Source organism: Cephus cinctus, unplaced genomic scaffold (assembly GCF_000341935.2).
Source record: "Cephus cinctus unplaced genomic scaffold, Ccin1 Ccin1_scaffold0168, whole genome shotgun sequence".
Lineage (NCBI taxonomy): Eukaryota > Metazoa > Arthropoda > Insecta > Hymenoptera > Cephidae > Cephus > Cephus cinctus.
Window position 1 is genome coordinate 3,596,418 of NW_014332892.1, and position 20,490 is coordinate 3,616,907.

At 42.7% G+C, this 20,490-nt stretch overlaps 3 protein-coding genes across 12 annotated transcripts in view; 1 reads left to right on the forward strand and 2 right to left on the reverse strand.

The window, feature by feature from the left end:
• Positions 1 to 385: 385 nt before the first annotated feature.
• Positions 386 to 6,567, reverse strand: LOC107264376 (serine/threonine-protein kinase 10). Of its 7 annotated transcripts, none has more exons than XM_025081327.1 (9): positions 6,429 to 6,567; positions 5,936 to 6,328; positions 5,032 to 5,696; positions 3,887 to 4,237; positions 3,050 to 3,311; positions 2,693 to 2,975; positions 2,422 to 2,610; positions 2,224 to 2,342; positions 387 to 2,147 (listed from the first exon to the last, which is right to left on the reverse strand). In XM_025081327.1, the coding sequence occupies exons 4-9, from the start codon at positions 3,950 to 3,952 to the stop codon at positions 910 to 912; spliced, it is 2,157 nt and encodes a 718-aa protein (XP_024937095.1). In that variant the 5' UTR covers positions 3,953 to 4,237; positions 5,032 to 5,696; positions 5,936 to 6,328; positions 6,429 to 6,567; the 3' UTR covers positions 387 to 909. The 7 variants fall into 7 exon arrangements, with proteins under 7 accessions (XP_024937097.1, XP_024937096.1, XP_024937095.1 ...); XM_015732576.2 differs by having other exon boundaries at positions 5,032 to 5,796; XM_015732579.2 differs by having other exon boundaries at positions 3,887 to 4,261; positions 5,032 to 5,796.
• Positions 6,568 to 7,111: 544 nt separating this feature from the next.
• LOC107264018 (MAP/microtubule affinity-regulating kinase 4) lies at positions 7,112 to 17,023 on the forward strand. Its single transcript, XM_015731842.2, has 7 exons — positions 7,112 to 8,140; positions 11,394 to 11,757; positions 11,853 to 12,099; positions 12,179 to 12,530; positions 12,901 to 13,029; positions 13,371 to 13,482; positions 13,580 to 17,023. The coding sequence occupies exons 2-7, from the start codon at positions 11,401 to 11,403 to the stop codon at positions 15,617 to 15,619; spliced, it is 3,237 nt and encodes a 1,078-aa protein (XP_015587328.1). The 5' UTR covers positions 7,112 to 8,140; positions 11,394 to 11,400; the 3' UTR covers positions 15,620 to 17,023.
• A 1,714-nt stretch (positions 17,024 to 18,737) lies between these two features.
• LOC107264022 (choline transporter-like protein 1) overlaps positions 18,738 to 20,490 on the reverse strand; it is an 8,625-nt gene continuing 6,872 nt past the window's right edge. For all 4 annotated transcript variants that reach the window (XM_015731854.2, XM_015731851.2, XM_015731852.2 and 1 more), the window contains exons 12-17: positions 20,306 to 20,412; positions 19,977 to 20,233; positions 19,725 to 19,891; positions 19,564 to 19,656; positions 19,395 to 19,487; positions 18,738 to 19,294 (exon numbers count right to left, since the gene is read on the reverse strand). In XM_015731854.2, the coding sequence (XP_015587340.1) occupies positions 19,226 to 19,294; positions 19,395 to 19,487; positions 19,564 to 19,656; positions 19,725 to 19,891; positions 19,977 to 20,233; positions 20,306 to 20,412 (786 nt within the window). In that variant the 3' untranslated portion in view covers positions 18,738 to 19,225. The remainder of the gene's footprint in view (positions 19,295 to 19,394; positions 19,488 to 19,563; positions 19,657 to 19,724; positions 19,892 to 19,976; positions 20,234 to 20,305; positions 20,413 to 20,490) is intronic.

Here is a 20,490-nt window from a genome sequence, read left to right on the forward strand (position 1 = left end):
AGCGCGTGCACGTACACACACGAGTGCCACTAATTAATTCATATTCTTCCTCTCGCGGTAATTATTTCCATATCGGCTATTTGCGCCACGAGTGCTCGTGCTCTGGATAATTATCAGTAGTCGTCATGGGGATGACAAGGTTCAATAAATCCAAGAACGTGTAAAGATGAGATACCTACATGGAGTGAGAGGAAAAACAAATTTTAAATTGGGTTTACTTGAGATGGAGGAAAAAGGATAGCGACTGATTTCAATAAGGAGACCGGATGCAGTGTGGATGGAAATTATAGCTAAGAAGGCGAGACACTGGACGATGCAAGAAAGTAAAAAAACGTGGAGAAAATTGAAAGGCGCTTACCACAGTTTATACGTCACTCACGCGACATTCGCGTGCACGCACGTTCGCCTTTTCATTCTGCAGAACCTTGTTTTGCTTCGCTTAAACGACCTTTCCTTACTTCATCTTTCCGAAGGCAATGCCGATGCTTTCTCCAGGCTCGATTCTATCGTCTGAAACTCATTGTCAGTGGAATCTTTTGGACTTTTCGATAAACTTGTACCGACTTTCGGTACGGATGATAACGCAGAGCGGCCGCTGAGGACTTTCCCAGTGCTGTAACAATGCGGTTCACGTTAACGACAGTGCATTTGAGCTTTTGGTGCCATCTAGGAATTCCTTGGAAATCTTGTAGGTCGAGAGTAATGAACTGGTGGCGATTTTTTGTTTTTCTTTTAAAAGCTTTACTTCAAAGTGTTCACACGAATAATACGAATACAGTTTTAAGGAAGAAAATCCCGATTCGCGTTCACACGTTAATATCAGTCTGTCGTTGACGTCCACCGAGTTAAGGTTCTGGTCCCCCGTTCGCACGATCGGTTCTCAATGGTATGTAGGACCTTCAAGTCTGTTCAATTACTGGCCGATCTGCTTCCGCTTCCGGTGGATCCTCTGTGCTTCGCTTCCATTTTTATAACGACACCCTGAGCTATACCGTAATGCTCATAGGCGTCTTTCCCATAAGTCGCCGTCGTAGCCGGGGAAGCTTTATCGACGTCCTCCTTCTGGTTTGTGAAATTTGGCAGAGCGACGTTCATCGCTTGCAACGAATTGAAACTCTGCATTACTAATTGCGACGCCACTGACATTGTAAGTGGATTCATGGACTGTACCGGTACCGTTGGTCTGATAGATGGTAATTTAGCACTTTGACTCCGTTTTGCAGGAACCAACTTACTCGAAGTCCCTGTGACGTTTGCACTAGGAAATGGCGCCGTGTGAGAACGATGCTTCCTCGTTGGAGCCTGAGGACTTCGCGTCTCGACCGGAGACTCTTCCAAAGTGTCATTTGAATTACTTGACAGCGCAACGACGTCAGAGACGTAACTATTTGCTGTAGACGTATTGGGACTCAAGTTCGTGAGCGCCACTGAACCATCCACAGAAGTGCTGGCACTGTTTCCTGAAGAGTTTGTGCCCTGACCATTCTTGGAACTGTCATTGGTCTCGATCGAGTCGCTCTTGATGATCTTTGAACGATATTCCCTTGGGGTGTCATTACTGGGACTCTCTCTTGATACTTCTGGAACAACCTTACTTTGTCCCGTTCTTCTATTGGCGTAATGATCATAGACATCACCCACCGGATACTCCTCGTTGGATATTGTTTCTTTAGCAGGCACGCCGTTAGGCTTAAACGCCAAGTTGGGGTCGCCGTTTGGAAAACTTGCGTACTGCGCCACAACTTGACGCTCCTGTGCTACTTGAGGAGCAAATGGATTCCTTCTCTCTGTGGGCTTAGTAGCAGCTGGTTTGACATCCGTCTTCGTTCGACGCTCATCGCCGCGATTCCTGCTCTCTTCCTTCTTATTTGTCACTCTTGAACTTTCTCGCCTTTCTGGGAAGTGCTTCCCTTTCATATTGACTTCTTCATCATCCTCGTGCAACTCCGAATCAGACTCTTCCTCGTTCTCCTCTATTATCGCGCTGGACTGGATCCACTCTCTGATTCGATCCTTCTTCTTCGATCTGTCCACTGTAGTCTCGATGCCGTATTGCGTTAGAGTGAAGAGAAGCTGATTCTTCTCCTCTAATGAACTGTGAAAGCTGTACATGGATGGGCAGAGTTCATCTCTTTCATCGACGCCACCTGAAATATTCAAATTTTTATTCTGCTCATTCGAACGCTTCTAGGCTTATTTATTCATTGGCAATTCATGTAATACCATTCAGTGCTTTCTCGGCTCCCAATTTTGCCAACCACCTATCCTCCAAGTATTTATTCACTTCAAACACTGTTGTGGGTCTCTTCTCAATCCTGGGGTCAAGTAGTCTTTTGAACATCCTAAAAATACCACGTGGATTATCCAACGTTCATGAACCTATGTCATATCCAATTGAGAATGAAAATATCAAGAGGATACCTCTGGGCGCGGGAACTGATTAGTTGAAAGAGCTTTGGCTTCTTGGCGATATTTAACGTAGCCGAGTGCCAATTTTGATACCTGGTGTACCTGGGGTCATCGGAAGCAGCTTTCTGCCATGGCAAACAACCCGTCAGACACACGAATAGCACGATTCCAAATTGCCAGACATCGTGTGCAGTGAGTGCCCTGGCGGATTGATAAATCTCATTATACAGCGTATCTATTATTATCATAAACTATAAAATAAACTTCTTCGTCGTAGACGTACTTGTAAGTCTCATCTGTATCGATCTGCAATACTTCAGGCGGCGAATACGGCAACCACTCATTGTGTCTCCTGACAACAGTATTGACTCTTCTAGTCTCTCCAAAGTCGCACAATTTGATCCTTGAAAAATCACTCTTAAACACTAATATATTATCCAACTTGATATCCCTGTGTACCAGTTCTCTACTGTGTATATGTTGAACAGCCGCAGCCAATTGCCTGGCTACTCTCTTCGCGTGCAATTCGCCGAGACCAGTTTCAGTGACATTCGAAGTCAGATCGCCTAAAAAGATCATATACAAACACAATAGCTACGATAAAAATCAAATGTTTCTCTCGATAAAAAAAGGGTTTTACCCAAGGGTGCGTATTCCTGACTAAAGACGTAGAACCCTGCAGTCTCGAAAGCTACGTCGTATGTCGTTATGATATTACGATGCGCTGACAAATGAAGACCGTAATGAAATTCCCGAAAGAAATCCGAAATTCCTGTATATGCCTTAGGCAGTGCTTTCAGTACCATCTCCGTCTGCGTGCTGCGATGCTCAGTCAATAGTATCTTGCCGAACCATCCCTCGCCCACGATTTGCAGGATGTCGAACTCATCGGCAAGGTTCACCTGAATGAATAAGAAGAGCAAGTAAGTACAGTGAGTCAGTAAATATCTCGGTAAAGAGTAAGTCGGGGCGCATTCAATATGCCGGCTGCTGACGATCTTATAATGGACCGCGGAAGCGCGAGCTACCAGACTATTTTTGTGAGGCCAAGCTGCCTATACAGGAGCTGCTGTCGAAAGTAAGAAAACAGATTCGAAAATGTTTCACTCTACTCTGCGATCTGCTTTCTCTATTGGCTGAAGTCGCTTTGCTATTAAATAATGTTAAAGAATAATTTTCACTTGACGAAAGTGACGGTGTAATTTTTTACATGACTTTTGTCAGCATCGAGGGACCTCAGATGAGACAGTTGGATTCTGTTGGCAGGAAAAGCAAGTTCGTAAATTCCATTCTGTAAATGCCATTAGACAGTAGTTTGACTATTTCTGGATATTGAGTCAAGTCACTGTGTCGAATGAATCTTTTATGTTTGTACATTTGCGCAAATCCTTATGTACGTTTGAGACACTGGAAATTATTATTTTTAGATTTTACTATATTATTTTGTATTTACTTTTAAAAGGAACGACGATTTTACCTTCTCCAATTCGAATTCACGTATCCTGTGGATTGAACCACCTATTGCTTTCTTGGTTAAACTCATTCTTCTGCTTTCCTTCAGTTAATGAAATTCCAATCAAAATCAGCCAGGAAATTGTTCATGTTGTTGTACAGGTTCAAGATTCAATGTTGTATCAAAGCTCCTCTTGCATGTAATGAGGTGTCAGTTGGTCCTGTTGGTCGATCCTTGATCCTTGGTACATGAAAAATGTAGCATCCTTTTTTGCAATATCAGTTGTGTCTGATATCACTGGCTTCTGGCCAAGCCGCGAACCCTCGATTCGCCCAAGAATTCAACGGTGGAAATTCTCAGACAGCTGCAACAATCCTGGTTCACAAGAGAAGAGAGATCCTTGTGAGAGATATATGAAGAGAGAGAAAGACAGATTACTGAGCTTCACTCGGTATTGGTTACACGTGTAGTCTAGTATATTCGCATGAATCATCGAGAGAGCCAAATTCATAATTCCAGTAGACGATTGATAGTTCAAAGCTCTCGCTTTTAATTTTTGCTTCGTTTAAATTTACGATTCGCTTTTATCATTGATATTTGTACATGCTTAAAAAATAAATTAGAGTGACTGATTCCGGAGGAAAAATAGTTTTTTTCTTTTTTACTTCAAATATCCAGACAAAACGTGGGCGAACTGTCCACGTGGGAATCACGCGCATGCAAGAAGAAGAAATGTAACCGAGTAAAATATCTGAGGAACAGTATTTCCGAATACTGGAGAATCATGAGAGTCTACTCTTTCTATATATAACCATGTGAGACATATAAGACGTATTTCTGCAATGGAGAGTTCCATTTCAGAGATGAAATGAAATGCGCGTTCGATCCGACATTATAGGCGACCGTCAGTTGGAGGACTTTGTCATGGATCAGGGTATATTTTTACGGCACCCTCGAATCTCATTGCGCAATAAAACTATGTATCACGAGGATACAGACTTATGCATAAGTCATTTGCCAAAGAATTGCAACACACTGTGATATTATAGCCTTTGTTTTCAAAAGTGGCGCCGGCTATAGAATTCTTTGATGGAATCTTATTATCAAACTCTTTAAACTGACAATAATTATAATTTACAAAACCAACTATAATCTCATAGTGAACTCACAATTATTCTTTTTTTCTTTGAAAGATGTTCATAGGAGTCTCAAAAAAAATTGGGTGACATCATCTGGTATTTCATCCCATGTTAAGCTGGTGGTTTTAAAAATGTTGAATATCAACAGTTTCACTGTATCCACTGTATTCCTGGTCTCAGCTCCTATCACGTTCCTCAACGAACGGATATCAGTATTTCACGAGGATTTGGTGTTCGGTGCACTCGCGGCTGTCTGCAGTATTTATAAAACACCGACCGGAAAGCGACTGAGCTGATTTTGGCGTCGGGCCGGCTTGGCCGAGTTGCTCCGTCGACGTCGACGTCAACGATGGCCCAACCACGTAAGATGGACTCCTCCACGAGTAATTTCAATATTCTCCTCTTGGATATCATCTACGTTTCCTCACTCTCAGCCAATGACTTATTAATTGCATTGTATCAATCCAATTGGATTATACGATGCATGAGCTGTTTTTTGGCAGAGTATCAATTCCACGTGTCTGATCCTTTTTCTATTTATAGATCATTGATTATCTATATTACACTCGTATACTCTCTAAAGTCATTATTCTTTCTCAGTTGACTTGGTGAAAAATGAATATTTTCGAAAAAGAGAGGCACAATCATTTTTAGGGTGCCTAAAGTTTCAGACACGTCCCTGAAAAGTTTCCGAGCTGAAAGCACAGAGAGACGGACTTAGATCCATGAAAATTGTCTACCCTCAATTCGCAGAACAGGAGCGTCAAACGCTTATGATGATCCCAGTTAAGATTTCTGTAAGCGGAAGTTAAAGTTAAAACGGGAAATGGGGATAGGAGGAGGGCATGATTTTTGCCAGAGACTCTCTCAGTGCGCGACTCTTCTTTCTTTTTCGGTATTTGAGGTCAAGTACGAGGTCATTAAGTACGTTTACCTTTATCTTAAGAGACTCGGTGTAGTCACTGTGACGATCTCTTTGTTAGTATTTTCTATGGATGCCATCATGAATAACGACGAGTGCGATTCCACAATCGATTATTTTGCAATAGCTAGTCGAGTGTGCTTGTAGGATTTCATGATGTGAAACAATTGCGTCTCCAGTCAAGTCAAAGGAATAAATTTAAATTAAATTAATGATAATTTTGACATGCCTTCAAAGTCAGAGGTTACCATTAGCGATCCTGAGATTTTCAAGCGCAATTTACACGAATCCGTCATTTCACTTGGTGCTCGTGAAATGAACGCGTTATTTTCGCAGTGCCCGTAAACCTATCAAAATAATTTATTTGCTTCACCTTGGACGAGAACCGTAACACTCGGGCAACGTCTAAAGAACGAAAACGATCATTTAACTGAGATATATGTATATTAAACTTCCGTACCGAGATCGTATATTTCAGACATGACTGTCGAATCTCCATACTCACATTCAAATACTCGTATCTCGTACCGAAGAGCTTGAAATTCCGTAATTTCAAGGCAGACAGACTTGGCAGCTACGATATTGTAATATTAGACTAGCACGTGTTTCTTTACGCTGTATGTACACAGTGAATATCGGCAAGGAAGTCGTAAATTCGCAGGTAGATGGGGATATTATCATCCGTCAGTATACATCATGACCGGCTGAGTGAATACCCTAATGATATCATTTTCGGAAGACACACCGTTAATTAATATCAAAGATTTATTCGCAATTAATGACATACTTAGAAGTATGATTAAAACCATTTTTATTGTCATGAATATTCTAAAAGGAATAATTCACTAAGCATCATTTAGTTAAACAAATGACTCACCCTGGCGCTGTATGTGTCAGCCAAATTCTTACCAACAGGAATCTTACTACAAGTTTCAACGACGTCCCGTCCGATGGCGCCACATGCAACGCTGGTGAAATCTTACAAAACAAAGTTCAATAGATCATAAATAAAATACTGATAATCATTCTGATCCTACGGACTGATCAAAAGAATTCCGATTATTTAATTAATCACTCTAATCTATAATTTTACGCTCCATCGGCCCACACGTGGGCATTCTAGCCAGATACTAGAATGTTCGTAACTACGCGCTTCTCATCTATTTTATCAAACATCAGCGACAGATGTCGCCAGTGTCTGACGAACAAAAGGACGAAGAGCAAGACCGCTCTCGAATATCCGGGCTCCTCTCAGCTTTCTCGTGTCACCGTCGCGAACTTGTCCGCAACTCATTCTCGTCTTATCTAATCGGTTAAAATATAATTCCCTTGGGAGAAGCAAGGGGCCCATGAAACCCGGGAACGTGCGTGCCAGCCAGCCAGAAGCCACAGTGGAATTGCGAAGATTTGTGAGTAACGAATAAAGGTAGAGAGCCTCGTTTTCCTCTCTCAGTGTGTGAGAATCGTGGGAGCATTCAGCGACATAGAGGGGCACGAGGAGTCAGAAGAAGCATTGGAGGAGGTCGAGAAGCTCACAGAAGGAAGTGGTGGTGGTACTCGAGGAAGGCAGTGTATGACCTGCCAGAAAGTCTGAAGTCCGGACACGCCGGACTTCATCCGAACTCCAGAAGTGGCTAAAACGAATACATATATCCCAATACGGAGATACACGTACTGTGTACTCGAGTCGACAGGAGAGAATATGGTCGGTTCCATCAAACTGATCGACTGAAAAGACATACGAGTTCTCTAACGTGAGAGGTCTCTGTTTCTCTTACCCTGCCCCTGCCCCTACCTCCAGTCAGCTTCCTGTGTGGATGAGAGTAAACGGTGCCGTCTGCCGTGTAAACATGTCGGGGTGTGTATACCGTGGTAAATCGTACTGGAAGACGCACGCTACTTTGTAGACGTTCGAGAACGATTCCTCGAGGAGATAGTGCTAGTTGGTCGACCCATCATTCGTTTGACACGCGTACGGTACTCGGGAAAAACTATAAAGAAAGCAAAATTGTCAGATCTCGTCGAGTAAACAAGAGGAAGAAGAGAAGTCTTGTCAAGTATTCCTGAAAGGGAAGCATAACGTGATACAAAATAAGCGTAAAACAGTGTGTTCTCTTTGAATAGACGCTAAACAAAATATGTCTGGCTACTACAAATGACGGTGCAAGGAATTAAAAAACTCGGCATCAGCCTGTTATTGACGCTCTAACGGAAAAGGTAGGAAAAAAAAACTGAATAATCAACCTTCCTCGGCTCCCATAACCAATGAAAAAAATGGCTTCCGTCTCTGCATACTTGTCAGTCTCTACTACTCTTAGTTCATTCTGAGAATATTCTTTTGTAGTCCATTCGAACGACGTTACGCCTTCACCAATATACACTCCACTCTTTTACTTCATAAAAGTATAGAGGAATTTATCGGTGCATCCATCCTATTCGACGCCCCTTTCGTGTCGTGGACTCCCAATCTGGACACGGTTACCGTAACGAGGAAGGAGCTAACTGCCAATAAATGACATTCACTCGTATCGCTCATATCGCTACATTTTACACGCTCACGGAATCGCTCAACGACCTTAACTCAAAGCTTCGTTTACGTCTTGTCGCGACCTATCCCTCTGTCTGGCTTCTTCGCCATTTACATACCTTCGCACGCCTATACGTATCGTCGTGACTCTTGTTATTATGGAATACGAGGACTTGCGTTTCTTTCCTAATGTCATACATCATACGTAATACCTATATTTTGTTGATTCGGCAAGCCGACTACTAAAATTTTAATGATGTAAGTTAAATACTACTTGGCAATGTTTCTTTATTTTTTGCCCTAACCACTCTTGCAACTGATTTTCGTAACCGTGGAAGAAACTTACAGTCTGAGGTGTCTAAATTTAGTATTCCTATGACTTTCCTTAGGAAAGTCCATTGCAGTGGCTTAAACTTTTGAAAAATTAATAAATGCTATAACCTTGGCTCTTTAGGTATATTGTTCTTGAATGATAACGAAAGTAATTAATGAAGAATTTGTCTTTTCTTATGGTTTTGTTTGTTCAATTTAATGGCCAATTTTTCCATTACGATTATTCAAATTGGGCCAAGGTCAAACGTTACTGATTACATTTTGAGAATTTTTCAATGAATGACCCAGTATATCGTAGTATAGCGTGCAACAGTGTCTCACGAATATTTCACCCGGAGTTTTCAAAAGGAATTAATCCTTCGTTCCTGTCAGACGTACCAGTTGACGTTCTGCGCATTTTGAAGCATGTCGTCGCGGCGGGGAGTGGCTACGCGTTACTGTAACGACTTTTAACGAGATTTCGAAACTTCTAGACTTTAATTTTGTATTTAAAAGAAAGTTACGTACTTTTAATAAAATGTATATCCTGCAGATTATCAATGTAGAACGGTAATCCATTCGCTAATAAAATTAGGCCAGATTATCTTCTGTTCCACGCTACGTGGATCTTGTACCTTGACACCCGGATTAACCTAACGTTTTGGTACACCAGATATCCAAATCCAATTTACCTACCTAACGCGTTATACAGTTAATCCGTACTGCTCGATTCAAAGCAACATCAGCAATGGCAAATAAGGTCTACCTGGACGCTCCTCCTTTTACAACCCCAAAAACTTTATGCAGCCACAGTTACTTTGCCTAAGGGATACAGTTACTTTTCAACGACTGACATAATAAATTTTAAACACTCGTTCCTCCTACGAAAGTCACGTCAAAACTCGAGTCTTGCATCGTTGACGTATTCGATGCTCGTACCGTAGGAAAATCTCTCGCTTCGGATAAGCACCATTGATAAATCTCATCAATTTGGCTTAGGATTATCAATATCAAAATTACTAGCGATAAAATAATTACGCAATATTACCCTTACCTTATCGTACACGAGATTCGACCTTTTCATTCGATATATACATTTCGGTTAATTTCCATCAAATGAGTTTGAAACGTTATTTTGGCATCTGTACTGGAAGACAAGGAATGGCTTGTGTTATAGGCTCTTTACCAGAGACTATTTCTATAGATAGTTGGGAGTCTTGGATTATTTAACCATTGAGTGAAACTCTCTTTTAAATGTTCAATGCGTACTGCATTCCGATCCAAGTAGTATTTCTGTATCTGACCAACAAGACTCTAGAGGTAGGTACGAGCAAAAATAGTGGCCGAGTGTTACGGGACAGCGAAGTCCACATCCACCAGATTCCACATGTTTCGTCTGCCAGTACTTTATCTTGATACGATGGAATCGGAATTCATATTGGAAAGTAGAGAGAGCTGTTAAATTTGCGGAAGGAAGCTTTCAATTACTGGAATACTTGATTTTCACGATAATACGAATATTTTCTTTTTTCTGTCGATTCTACAATTCTCTACGATGGTATTAATTGGCTTCCACTCAATGTCCAAAATAATCGTGATCTCCTTCAGAACACGTGATACGAATCTGGGCATTTGGAGTTTCAATTGATTTCGATGCTTGACTCGGTATTATGTTTTCTAGGTCGACGTTGCCTCGGCTACGTTCGGACAACACAAATCTGCTTATTTTATCTAACCCTGGGAATTAAAAAAAAAGTGATAGCTCAATTTGAAGGAATTTTCTCGTCTTAATATTATTTTATATTAAGCGAAGAATTTTCTTGGCTCTTGATGAGTCATTTTCTAAGGACAGGTTGATGTCCGGTTGGGATGTCAAGGGATGCTAAAATTCATCTGAACTCGTGGGGGGGTATGGATTGGCTAAATATAGAGGGCGTGTCGGTAAAATTAGAAATTGTCCTTCCTCGTAAAAGACATTGCAGAGGAAGCGTGCCGGAAGGTGCTGAACGAATTCGGAGATTGGAATGCCGCCGGATCGGTCACTGTGTAACAGATAGTAACTCGAATGCACGAAAGCTGTTTTCGTGTGGCTACTCGGAATGCAAACCTGTTTCCGTCATCCTGAAATGGATCAGACACGGCGATGAGGCCGAACTATTTTCTACTAAGGATTCATGATTTACGAGGCAGACAAATTCCGACGGCGAATAAATGATGACGTCGTGGAAACGGTGTCCAGGTCCGGCGGCACATTCACCGCCACCAATATTCTATTCTTGCCTTAGTCCCGTCGGCAAAACTCGGTCGTCCCGGACGTCATCGGTTTGAGGTCATCCAAGCGCACCACATGCGAGCCGACTGATTTACCTTGCTATTTCGCACGTCATCAAGCGTCATCACTCTTAACCGCGTATACATTTTTGTTTGTTTTTTAAATTTCTATTGACTTCACGAGCGACGATATTTTTTTCCTCTCTGCTTTCCTTCTGTCTCTGGCACCACGCTCGGGACTTTTCGATAACCCTCGATCATCTCGTACGTCCTCCAATTTTCATAATTCCAGCTGGCTCAGCTTCGCAGGGTGACAGTGAAAAACGTAAATTCTAAAAAAAGTGACATTTGAATTTTCAGCAACGCGATGCATCGGAGACTGGGACACAACTACGATGGAAAGTACGACGGGAAGATCGCTGGTCTCTACGACCTCGAAGAGACACTCGGACGTGGACACTTCGCCGTGGTAAAACTGGCCAGGCACGTCTTCACCGGGGAGAAGGTTGCCGTGAAAGTCATCGACAAGAACAAACTCGATGAGATCTCGCGGGCTCATCTGTTTCAAGAGGTCAGGTGCATGAAACTGGTTCAGCATCCTAACGTGGTGAGACTCTACGAAGTCATAGACACGCAAACGAAGCTCTATCTGATCCTTGAGCTTGGCGACGGTGGCGACCTCTACGATTACATAATGCGCCACGACAGCGGTCTCAGCGAAGAGGTTTGACATAACGACATATTATTTTTTGCCACTTTTCGGCATATCCATGATAAAACCACGTGGGAGACTCATATGCGATATCTTATCTTCTGCAGGTGGCCAGAACGTATTTTCGTCAAATCGTCAGGGCGATATCGTACTGCCATCGATTACACGTGGTGCACCGAGACCTCAAGCCAGAGAATGTCGTCTTCTTTGAAAAACTTGGCACAGTCAAACTCACCGACTTTGGATTTAGCAATAGATTCTGTCCCGGTCAAAAACTGGAGACTTCCTGCGGGTCCCTGGCCTATTCTGCTCCTGAGATTCTTCTCGGTGACAGTTACGATGCCCCGGCTGTCGGTTAGATATTTTTACTTCTATTCAATATTTTATCTGTTGTCCAGTTTTGAAATTTCTTAAGTAATCTTTCTCAACGTAGATGTCTGGTCCTTGGGTGTGATCCTTTATATGCTGGTCTGCGGTCAAGCTCCATTCCAGGAGGCTAATGATAGCGAAACATTGACAATGATCATGGACTGCAAGTATTCCATTCCTGCTCATGTCTCTGATGGATGTAAACGATTGATCGCAAGCATGCTCGTCAGGAAGCCCGAGGGCAGAGCAACGCTTGAAGAAATCGCTGCAGATTCTTGGTTAGCCATTGGATCAGACTCTGATCCTGTGGAAGCGTTACCACTTGTTTCTAGGCAACAGGTGTCCGAGGAACATCATAACCTGATCATTACGAAGATGGTGAATGGTAGCATAGCCACCAAGGAAGAGATACTTGAGTAAGTAAATGTTCACTGCGCTCATATATATAGGGTGTGTCGGATCATCTGGATGTCCTTCAGAGAGGGAAGTCCAAGTTAGAAGCAAAGAGAGAGAGAGAGAGATGTTAAAGATCTAGTTGGTTCTAAGATTGAGTGTTCCTAAAATAAGGTCAATGGCTATCAGGAAGTAAGAAAATAAATCGATATCCTCTGAAGGATATCTTTATGACGTGGTGGACTCTGTATACGTTCTATGTCCTATAATCAAGCAGGACGCAAAGCTGCGGGAGAACGATGAGTGACCATATTCTTTTTCTTCTCCCTCTTTTTTTTTTCTTCATGGAGTTACACGCTTGGACGCTCTCTAATCTTATTCCTTTTTCCATAGCGCCCTCGACAAGAACGAGTACAATCACATAACGGCTACGTACTTTTTACTCGCTGAAAGGAAGCTACGGGCGCACAGGCAGGAACAAGATCAGAAGAATCGCCCTGAGCTGCTTGATGTCTCGTCCAGGTATAGTTTCGTTCGTGTAGTCGAGTTGGTCAACGAAGTTATTATCTTAATAATCGTGTTATTGGGTTATGGTTAATAATAGTTTCTTGTTGAATTCATAAGACCTTTTTATTACTTTACAAATCGTTAAGGCACGTCTTAGTTCTAAACTTGTTCACAACTAACTAAAGACTTTTGACCCTATATTACTATCTAAGTTTTTCCTCACAAAGAGACAAAGAAAGTGACGTCACATTTACCCCCGGCAGAGGGCAACGGAGACGATTTTTTATTTTCTTTATTCAAGTATTGAGTATACATATGTATATTCCAACAGTGTGTTACATTAAAATAATTTTCAGTCAACAAAACAGTCTGACGGACAACGAGCTGCAGGCTGATAGGAACTCTCTGGGGGGAGGTGTCAACCAGTCTCTACTTAGCGTACCGCGTACACCCGGTGATGTTCCGCAGGTAATTACTTGAGAGAGTTTTGTATTAGGCGATGTGGGTATTACAAGGACATGGACTGATTGGTGTGGGCGTATGTGTGTGTTTATCTCGATCCTAGAATGCTCGAACGCGCAAATGCAGTATCGTCCAGGAGGAGGAGGACGAGGATGACATGTCCTCGTGCTCTGGAAGAGACGACCACGGCAGCAACTCTGCTCTGAACTCATTCAATCGGCGAGGATCACGATCCGAGGGTAAACTCTCCCACGTCCTGCAGGAGAGACTCGGACAGCTTCCTGAGAAGCATTCCAGTCACATCGCTCATCACCATCCTCATAGTCCTGTAACCGCCGTAATATCCGTCCGGGACGAAAGGATAAAGCTGCCGGAGGAGAAGAGCAACGAAGAGTCTTCAGGATACACGGCAGCTGGTACCAGATTACAATCTGCAGTTGGTCTCGAGAAGCTATCCGGTGTCACGAAGGTTAGTCCCTGCGATGAAAACGTCAGGAACAGACTGGGTAACGCCGGTCTTGGTGCTCAGCCTGGCGGATGGATGAGGAAAGCCGGGAATCTCGAGGGTCGGCCAAAGTCTGTGACTGAGTGCCTTAAATCCGGTCCGGTGCCAAGTAATAAATGGAGAATGGGAGCAAAGCATCAAAGTATGTCTTCCACAGAGCCAATCGTGGCGCCGACGACGACGTCTCTGACCCCTGATTTATGTTCAGAGGAACCCACGACGACAACTACTATTCTCACGGAGTCTTCGACGGTCACTATACCCATCCGGGTAACTACTGCACTGACTGACAGTCAACTTCAACCCAAGTACAAGACCATGCCATCCCCGAGTAGCATAACACCAAATACAGGATCGCCACCGCAGATAGCGCTCAACGAGATTCTTGAGGACGGCGATACTGCAGAGACCGGGTCGGAAGGTGCAGGAAAATGTCGGGTCGTGCGGAGAATCGGGTACGAGCAGCGACGAAGTAAATTCCACAAGACCCGGACAACGTCCTGCTCGAGCTCGGACGCCAGCGACGATGACAGTGAAAGCAGAAAGAAGCGAGCGCACAAATTTGGTGGATCCGATAAACCTCTACCGCCCAGAAGAGACAGTCACGATGACTCGAGTGATTCGCAGGATCCTGGTGGTACTGGCGGCGGGGGCGGAAGTGGTAGTCGAGGACATAGTGAGTGCACGCATGGACCATCCACAGGGACAGAGAATGGGAAGACCGGAACCAGCGGTAGCAGTGGCAGTACGACAAACACAACAACAACAACAACAACAACCGGTGGCAAACGGTGCTCCGAAACTCAAACAATATGCTTTGGCCGAAGACATCGGGCTGGGAGACGAAGAGCCGGCGAGACGAGACTCCGAGAGAGTCAGTCTCTGAATCGTATAACGGAAGTCCAAGAAGCCGAAGCACCGTGTCATAATCATTCTCATAGTCACTACCACAATCACAACCATAACATAGTGTACACCCAGAGTGTTTCTTCGGTCTCCCATACCGTTTCGCAGTCCATTACGAACAGCGTGTCCAATACGATGTCTCAGACCGTATCTCATACCGTAACCACGGTGCAAAAAGCCAAAGGTTTTGGTGCGAGGCTTCTGCAAAGCTGGTCTTTGAGTGGCAAGTCTGGATCGACGACTCCGAGAAAGGAAGAGCAGGCGCAGCAACAGGCTCAGGACGAGGAAAGAAAGTCAAGACCCCGTTCAAATGGCAGCCAATCCGAAGACCGTGAGAATCGCGACCCAATAAACAAAAATGAATGCAAGAGTCGCAAGATGAGACTGCTGAGTCGCTATTTCGCTGTGCACAAGAAGCTTTGCGTACCTTTACCCGGACTCTTTGGTAAGGGTCGCCTCTACAAAGCTCGTTCGTGTGGAAGTATAGCCAGGGACCGTGTGAGTCCGCCATCCCCTAAGTCAATGCTACTCTGCGCGGATGACAAGTGGCGGGATCGTCAACAGTGGTGCAACGTGAAGCATCAGCATCGTGGTAGCGACGGAGATATCAATCAAAATTTGGGATTAGCACACCTGATGCAAGACAGTGTCGTCGGTAAGGGTTGCACCGGACTTCCCGCAGTGTGCCACATTCATCTGGGCGACGCCTCCAAGTGCTGCAGCCTCTGTTGACCATAATCATCGGCTGTACGTGTGCGACACTCGAGCGTCGGGGATACATTGGAATTTTGAACATTAGGACTCTCAATGCAAAAGGAAGATGACACGATGCTCTGTGCCCACGATTGTACCTGAATATCGAGAAACATAAAGGATCCACATGCGTCCGGGATCGAGTATCTCTCCTCTAGGTATCATGTATGCCAAGCTGAGAATAAATGGACGTCGTCGTGCGCGTCCCTTTGTTACCGCTACGACGAGGGCGGTGTATCTAGTCCGTGTGAAGAAACCTGTATTAAATGTTACAGAGTTTATTATCATAGGCATACCTAGTTATTATGAACGTTCAATTCACGATTAGGCATATCGTCTAGCGAGATATGTAAAGACGTTCCCGGCGGATCGACGCGTCGGCCGAACTCCTGCTACGTGCTGCTGATTATTCGCCAATTGAAGGATCAATTATATTTACGAGATCTGAGTCAATGCCGTAGCTGAACGTTGCATAAAATATAATGGTCAAAAGAAAGGTCTCCGCAGAATCTCAATTTTAAAGATGACTAAAGTACCGCTATTAGTGCTATACGTAACATGGACATAATTTAAGAGGTAGAGAACAAAATTAATTGCCAAATGCTAAAAATGCCAGCTGAACGCGAGTATTAACTAAATTAATTTAAATTTATCGTTGCGTCTCGTAATCGATCCGCCATTCGGGAACTCGGTGGCCGCCATCACCGTCTTTCAGCAGACAAGCCAAAGGTTTCGATTTCGATTCCACTTTCGTTCTCGTTCCCGTCTTCGGCCATGTTTTTATCCCTCACGCGTTTCTCTAACGACGCACTGGGACTATCAGTGAAACACGGGCCTTGCTCGGGAACCGTACGTGACTGACTGTATTTATAACGCGCATTATTAAACCTAGTTGTAAAGTCCAATTAAATGTACGCATACACGTTATATACATACCTCTGCGTACATATGCAACATTCATAATATGAAAAATCGAATCACATTGAAACACAGCAATTAGCATCTGTCTCAAATGGCACCGATTGCCGTCTGCACTGAAGAAATTTAAAATGAAAAAAAGAAAAAGCTAAAGAAACACGTATCCGATGCGCGTATTGAACTACAAAGAGATTAGCGAGTAATCACTACGTGTTCTAATAGACGCGTTATTATTAGTAATCTTATTTTCCGTTGTCGCTTATTAATTGTATATTTACACGCGATCATTCTTCCTCCATTTTTTTTTTTCTTCGCGTAATGTCCATCTCCACGGATCCACGATCTTCCCTTATCGCTAAACATTGATTATCCTTGATCATGAAACATCTTCGGGAACGTCACGATGAATTATTATCAATTATTCTTATTAATGCCGATAACGTTAATTCGTCGGATAGAGAATATATATATATATATATATAGACAAATATATAGATAGATATATTAAAATGAAACATCTTCGGGAACGTCACGATGAATTATTATCAATTATTCTTATTAATGCCGATAACGTTAATTCGTCGGATAGAGAATATATATATATATATATATATAGACAAATATATAGATAGATATATTAAAAATAAATAATAGTAATAAGTAATAGCTAATACCACAGCGTAATTGAGGAGTTTTGCTAAGCGAATATACGGCACGCCGTGGCACGTGGCATGGCACGTATTAATAACGGCAGTGATCGAATAGTAAGGCGTGATTGAGTAGGATTGAATGTATACTTAAGTATTGAGATTGCCGCTCGGCGATCAGGATCGACCGATCGATCGATCCAGGATTATCGAGTCCGAGCACTGCAGCTTCCAACGTCGATTCAATTTGAATCTATTCGATTACTTTGTCGCACCGTAGGAAATCTCGTTACGTTTGAATTTCGGTACGCATGATACAGTTTTTCACCCATTTTATATATTTCAAAGGATATTCCACTTCCCGTGCGTAGTCCAAGTATGTTTATATGTACCTATGTCAAATGTACGAATCTACATGTAATGTAACGAGCCAGACGTTTATATAGAGTAATACAAAAATTTATTTATTATAACACGGATATGGTGTAATCCTGGGTTGTCGTACTCCCTCTTTTTTTTTTTCCATTGCCATTAGTTCAGCTCACACGATTCCTCCCGCAATTATTCCCCATCTCTTTCACCGGGATCGATGCGTTAAACTTTTCTTTTATTTATAACAAGAATACACGTGAACCTCGAAAAACCGTCGATGAACGTCCAGTGACGTAACTGCGTTCTGTGTCTCCTATATAAAATAAGACAAGTTTATCGCCCGTTTACTTCGACGCGATTCGCCGCATAAATTATGTTTAACTGTGTTATCAGCCAATCAGGCACTTTTGATTTTGAAGATAAACGGAATTTATGCATTGAACCGCGTTGAAGAAAATGGACCTATGACTGTCAAAATATACGTAGTAAAGTTTGTCAGGACAAGAAGCACTGCCGGGAGACAGTCTACGCTATGGTTACGTCGCTGATTATCTTTGTGTTCGATATAGATGATCTTTGTATACATAGTACTTGGAACTTTCGATACTGCTACTCTACCCTGTTAGCACAGATGTCTGTAAGATATCTTAAGAAAGCGAGGAGACGATGAAACTATATGTAATTTGTAATTAAGAAACGAGCACTGCAAGCTAGTCGTTGGCAAAACTGAATTTATCGAGGTTAACGTTATTTCTATTAATATGAATGATTCATCTTGTAAAAAAAACGTACGTTGAGCAATACCTTTGAAATTGTTTAAATGTCTCAGATCCAATTGTATCCAATGTGATGAAATAGGAAGGATATCCTTGTGCTATCAGGGTATCTACGTTTGATCGTCCTTGCTGTCGATCTGGGTAAAATGAACTCACGTAAATTACCAAGTATTTAAGGTACCGGTGTATAATAATACGCAATTTTGCAATGATTCTGTGTGACCGAGACGAATAAATCTGAATGCCTTTGAGAATGAAAATTACTCGTACGAATGCATTGAGAAAGACATATGTACACCTACCCATAAAGCCAGAACCTTAAAGCCTAAAAGAAATGAAATCCATGACATCAATATCCTCGAAGCTATTTGAACAGGCAGAATATTCCAAGCGATTATATCTTTTATTCATTATTTTTTTCACTTACTTCATGAAAGAGATACACAACCGCAGGTAAAAAAATATTAACACGTTACTCAAGATCATGAACAGTCTTCATAGTGATTATTGGAATGTAACTCTTAACGTTAAGCGAGATTTCGATCCTTCCTACAATTCATTATTACCGAACAGATAATAGTCCAGTTTACATTGAATAAGAAATACGAACAGGAATGCGTCCGTTATTCTATTAAAATAATTTGTTCGCCGAACAACCCGCTGCTTAAGCGAACTGTTTCCATGTTAACGCACTGTCAAGAATGCCCACAGATCCTACACGATCCGAGCATCACGGACAGTTCAGTACAAAAGTTTCTCGCTATCGAGCAATGTATAACAAGGTGTGCGTGATAAGACGGACATCCGGATGCCAATGGTCTTCAGATGGAAGGCAGCCAGATAAACTCAAAGGCTTATTTACGTGGGCACTTTTACGTGGTCGGCGTCTGTTGACGATCCTCCAATTGGCGCAATGCCTTCTTGCTGTTCTCGACGAACTCCTAAGATTCAAAGAGACCAAAATCAGCTCAGTCATATCCTCGGATATCTGGGCGTAACTCGAGTGGGTTTACTCATATCTTTACGTAAGACCATACTCACCATTAATCCTCTGCTCATGAAGTAAGGTCTGTTGATCCCATCGTTTTTCGCGCAATCCTCGCAGAAGCAAATAAATATGGAGTCTATGACCATCTACGTGGAACGCAAGGAAGTATTATTCATCTGTCGGATGCCAGCCGGTATATCGTAACGGAACGTAAGTGCTTACCTCGTAAATGGAAATGAAGCAGTGACTCACGAGAAGTGCGAATATGCCGGCCAGGGTAATGGGCACCCAAGGATGCTGTATCCCATCTTTCTTCTGATAAATATAAACGGAACGAGGTGATTACGTTTCCTCGTATAAATGGGGATGAATAGGACTCATACCTGAATGAGAAAGACTCCAGCTACGACGGTTAGAGCAACGACCAATACTTTTCCCAGGAACAGAACGAAATCACCGACGCTGTTTATGGCAGCCACCCTCAAAATATTATTTGACAATGCTTGAAAGGCTTTCTTTCCACCCCTGCAGAAACTACATCCATATATCGCTGCAACGAACAAGAGGATTATGTACCTCGGTATCGCTAGAGATTATTCAAAATGGATCAGGGATGCTGCGCACGTGATTCTTACCAGTCTCTATGTAGGCATTTCTTGTGAGGAACTTGAGGGCGCATTCGAAACACCAAAGGCAGCACTGACAGCACCAGAGTATCCCACGCACCAGATCGTTATTGTAACTCTTCAATCTGTTCTGAATGAAGGACAAAAGTGCCCTGATGAGTCTGACAAAGCCAATGATCATTGATCCGAATGCCACGGTGCCCAAGTGGTATCTTATCAATGCGCCGAAGCTACGTGTTACCGCCAGCGAGAGATGACTCTTTTTTCTGCGAAATATTTCAACAATTAATATTTCATTTAATGACATCTTCAGCCTGGTGAATCAATATCTGATATACCTAGTGAAGAACCATCTGGCTACTGCTCCTGCGACCACCACGTGTTGACATCCCAGGTAAAATTCGCACATCACGAAAAATAGGAATATATTGTACCATCTGGCAGTCTGTGCAAATTGTCATTATCGTTATGGATTTGCTTGCTATTTCTTTTTTTTTTTTTTTTTTTTTTTTTTTTTTTCCCC

What these genes read in the sequence shown, in the direction of transcription:
- LOC107264018 (XM_015731842.2), top strand. Translation starts at nt 11,401, where the DNA reads ATGCATCGGAGACTGGGACACAACTACGATGGAAAGTACGACGGGAAG. An exon ending in ACAGCGGTCTCAGCGAAGAG is followed by an intron (nt 11,758 to 11,852) that starts GTTTGACATAAC and finishes TATCTTCTGCAG; the next exon opens with GTGGCCAGAACGTATTTTCG. An exon ending in TTACGATGCCCCGGCTGTCG is followed by an intron (nt 12,100 to 12,178) that starts GTTAGATATTTT and finishes TTCTCAACGTAG; the next exon opens with ATGTCTGGTCCTTGGGTGTG.
- LOC107264376 (XM_025081327.1), bottom strand. Translation starts at nt 3,952, where the DNA reads ATGAGTTTAACCAAGAAAGCAATAGGTGGTTCAATCCACAGGATACGT. An exon ending in GTGAATTCGAATTGGAGAAG is followed by an intron (nt 3,312 to 3,886) that starts GTAAAATCGTCG and finishes TTATTCATTCAG; the next exon opens with GTGAACCTTGCCGATGAGTT. An exon ending in GATACAGATGAGACTTACAA is followed by an intron (nt 2,611 to 2,692) that starts GTACGTCTACGA and finishes TCAATCCGCCAG; the next exon opens with GGCACTCACTGCACACGATG.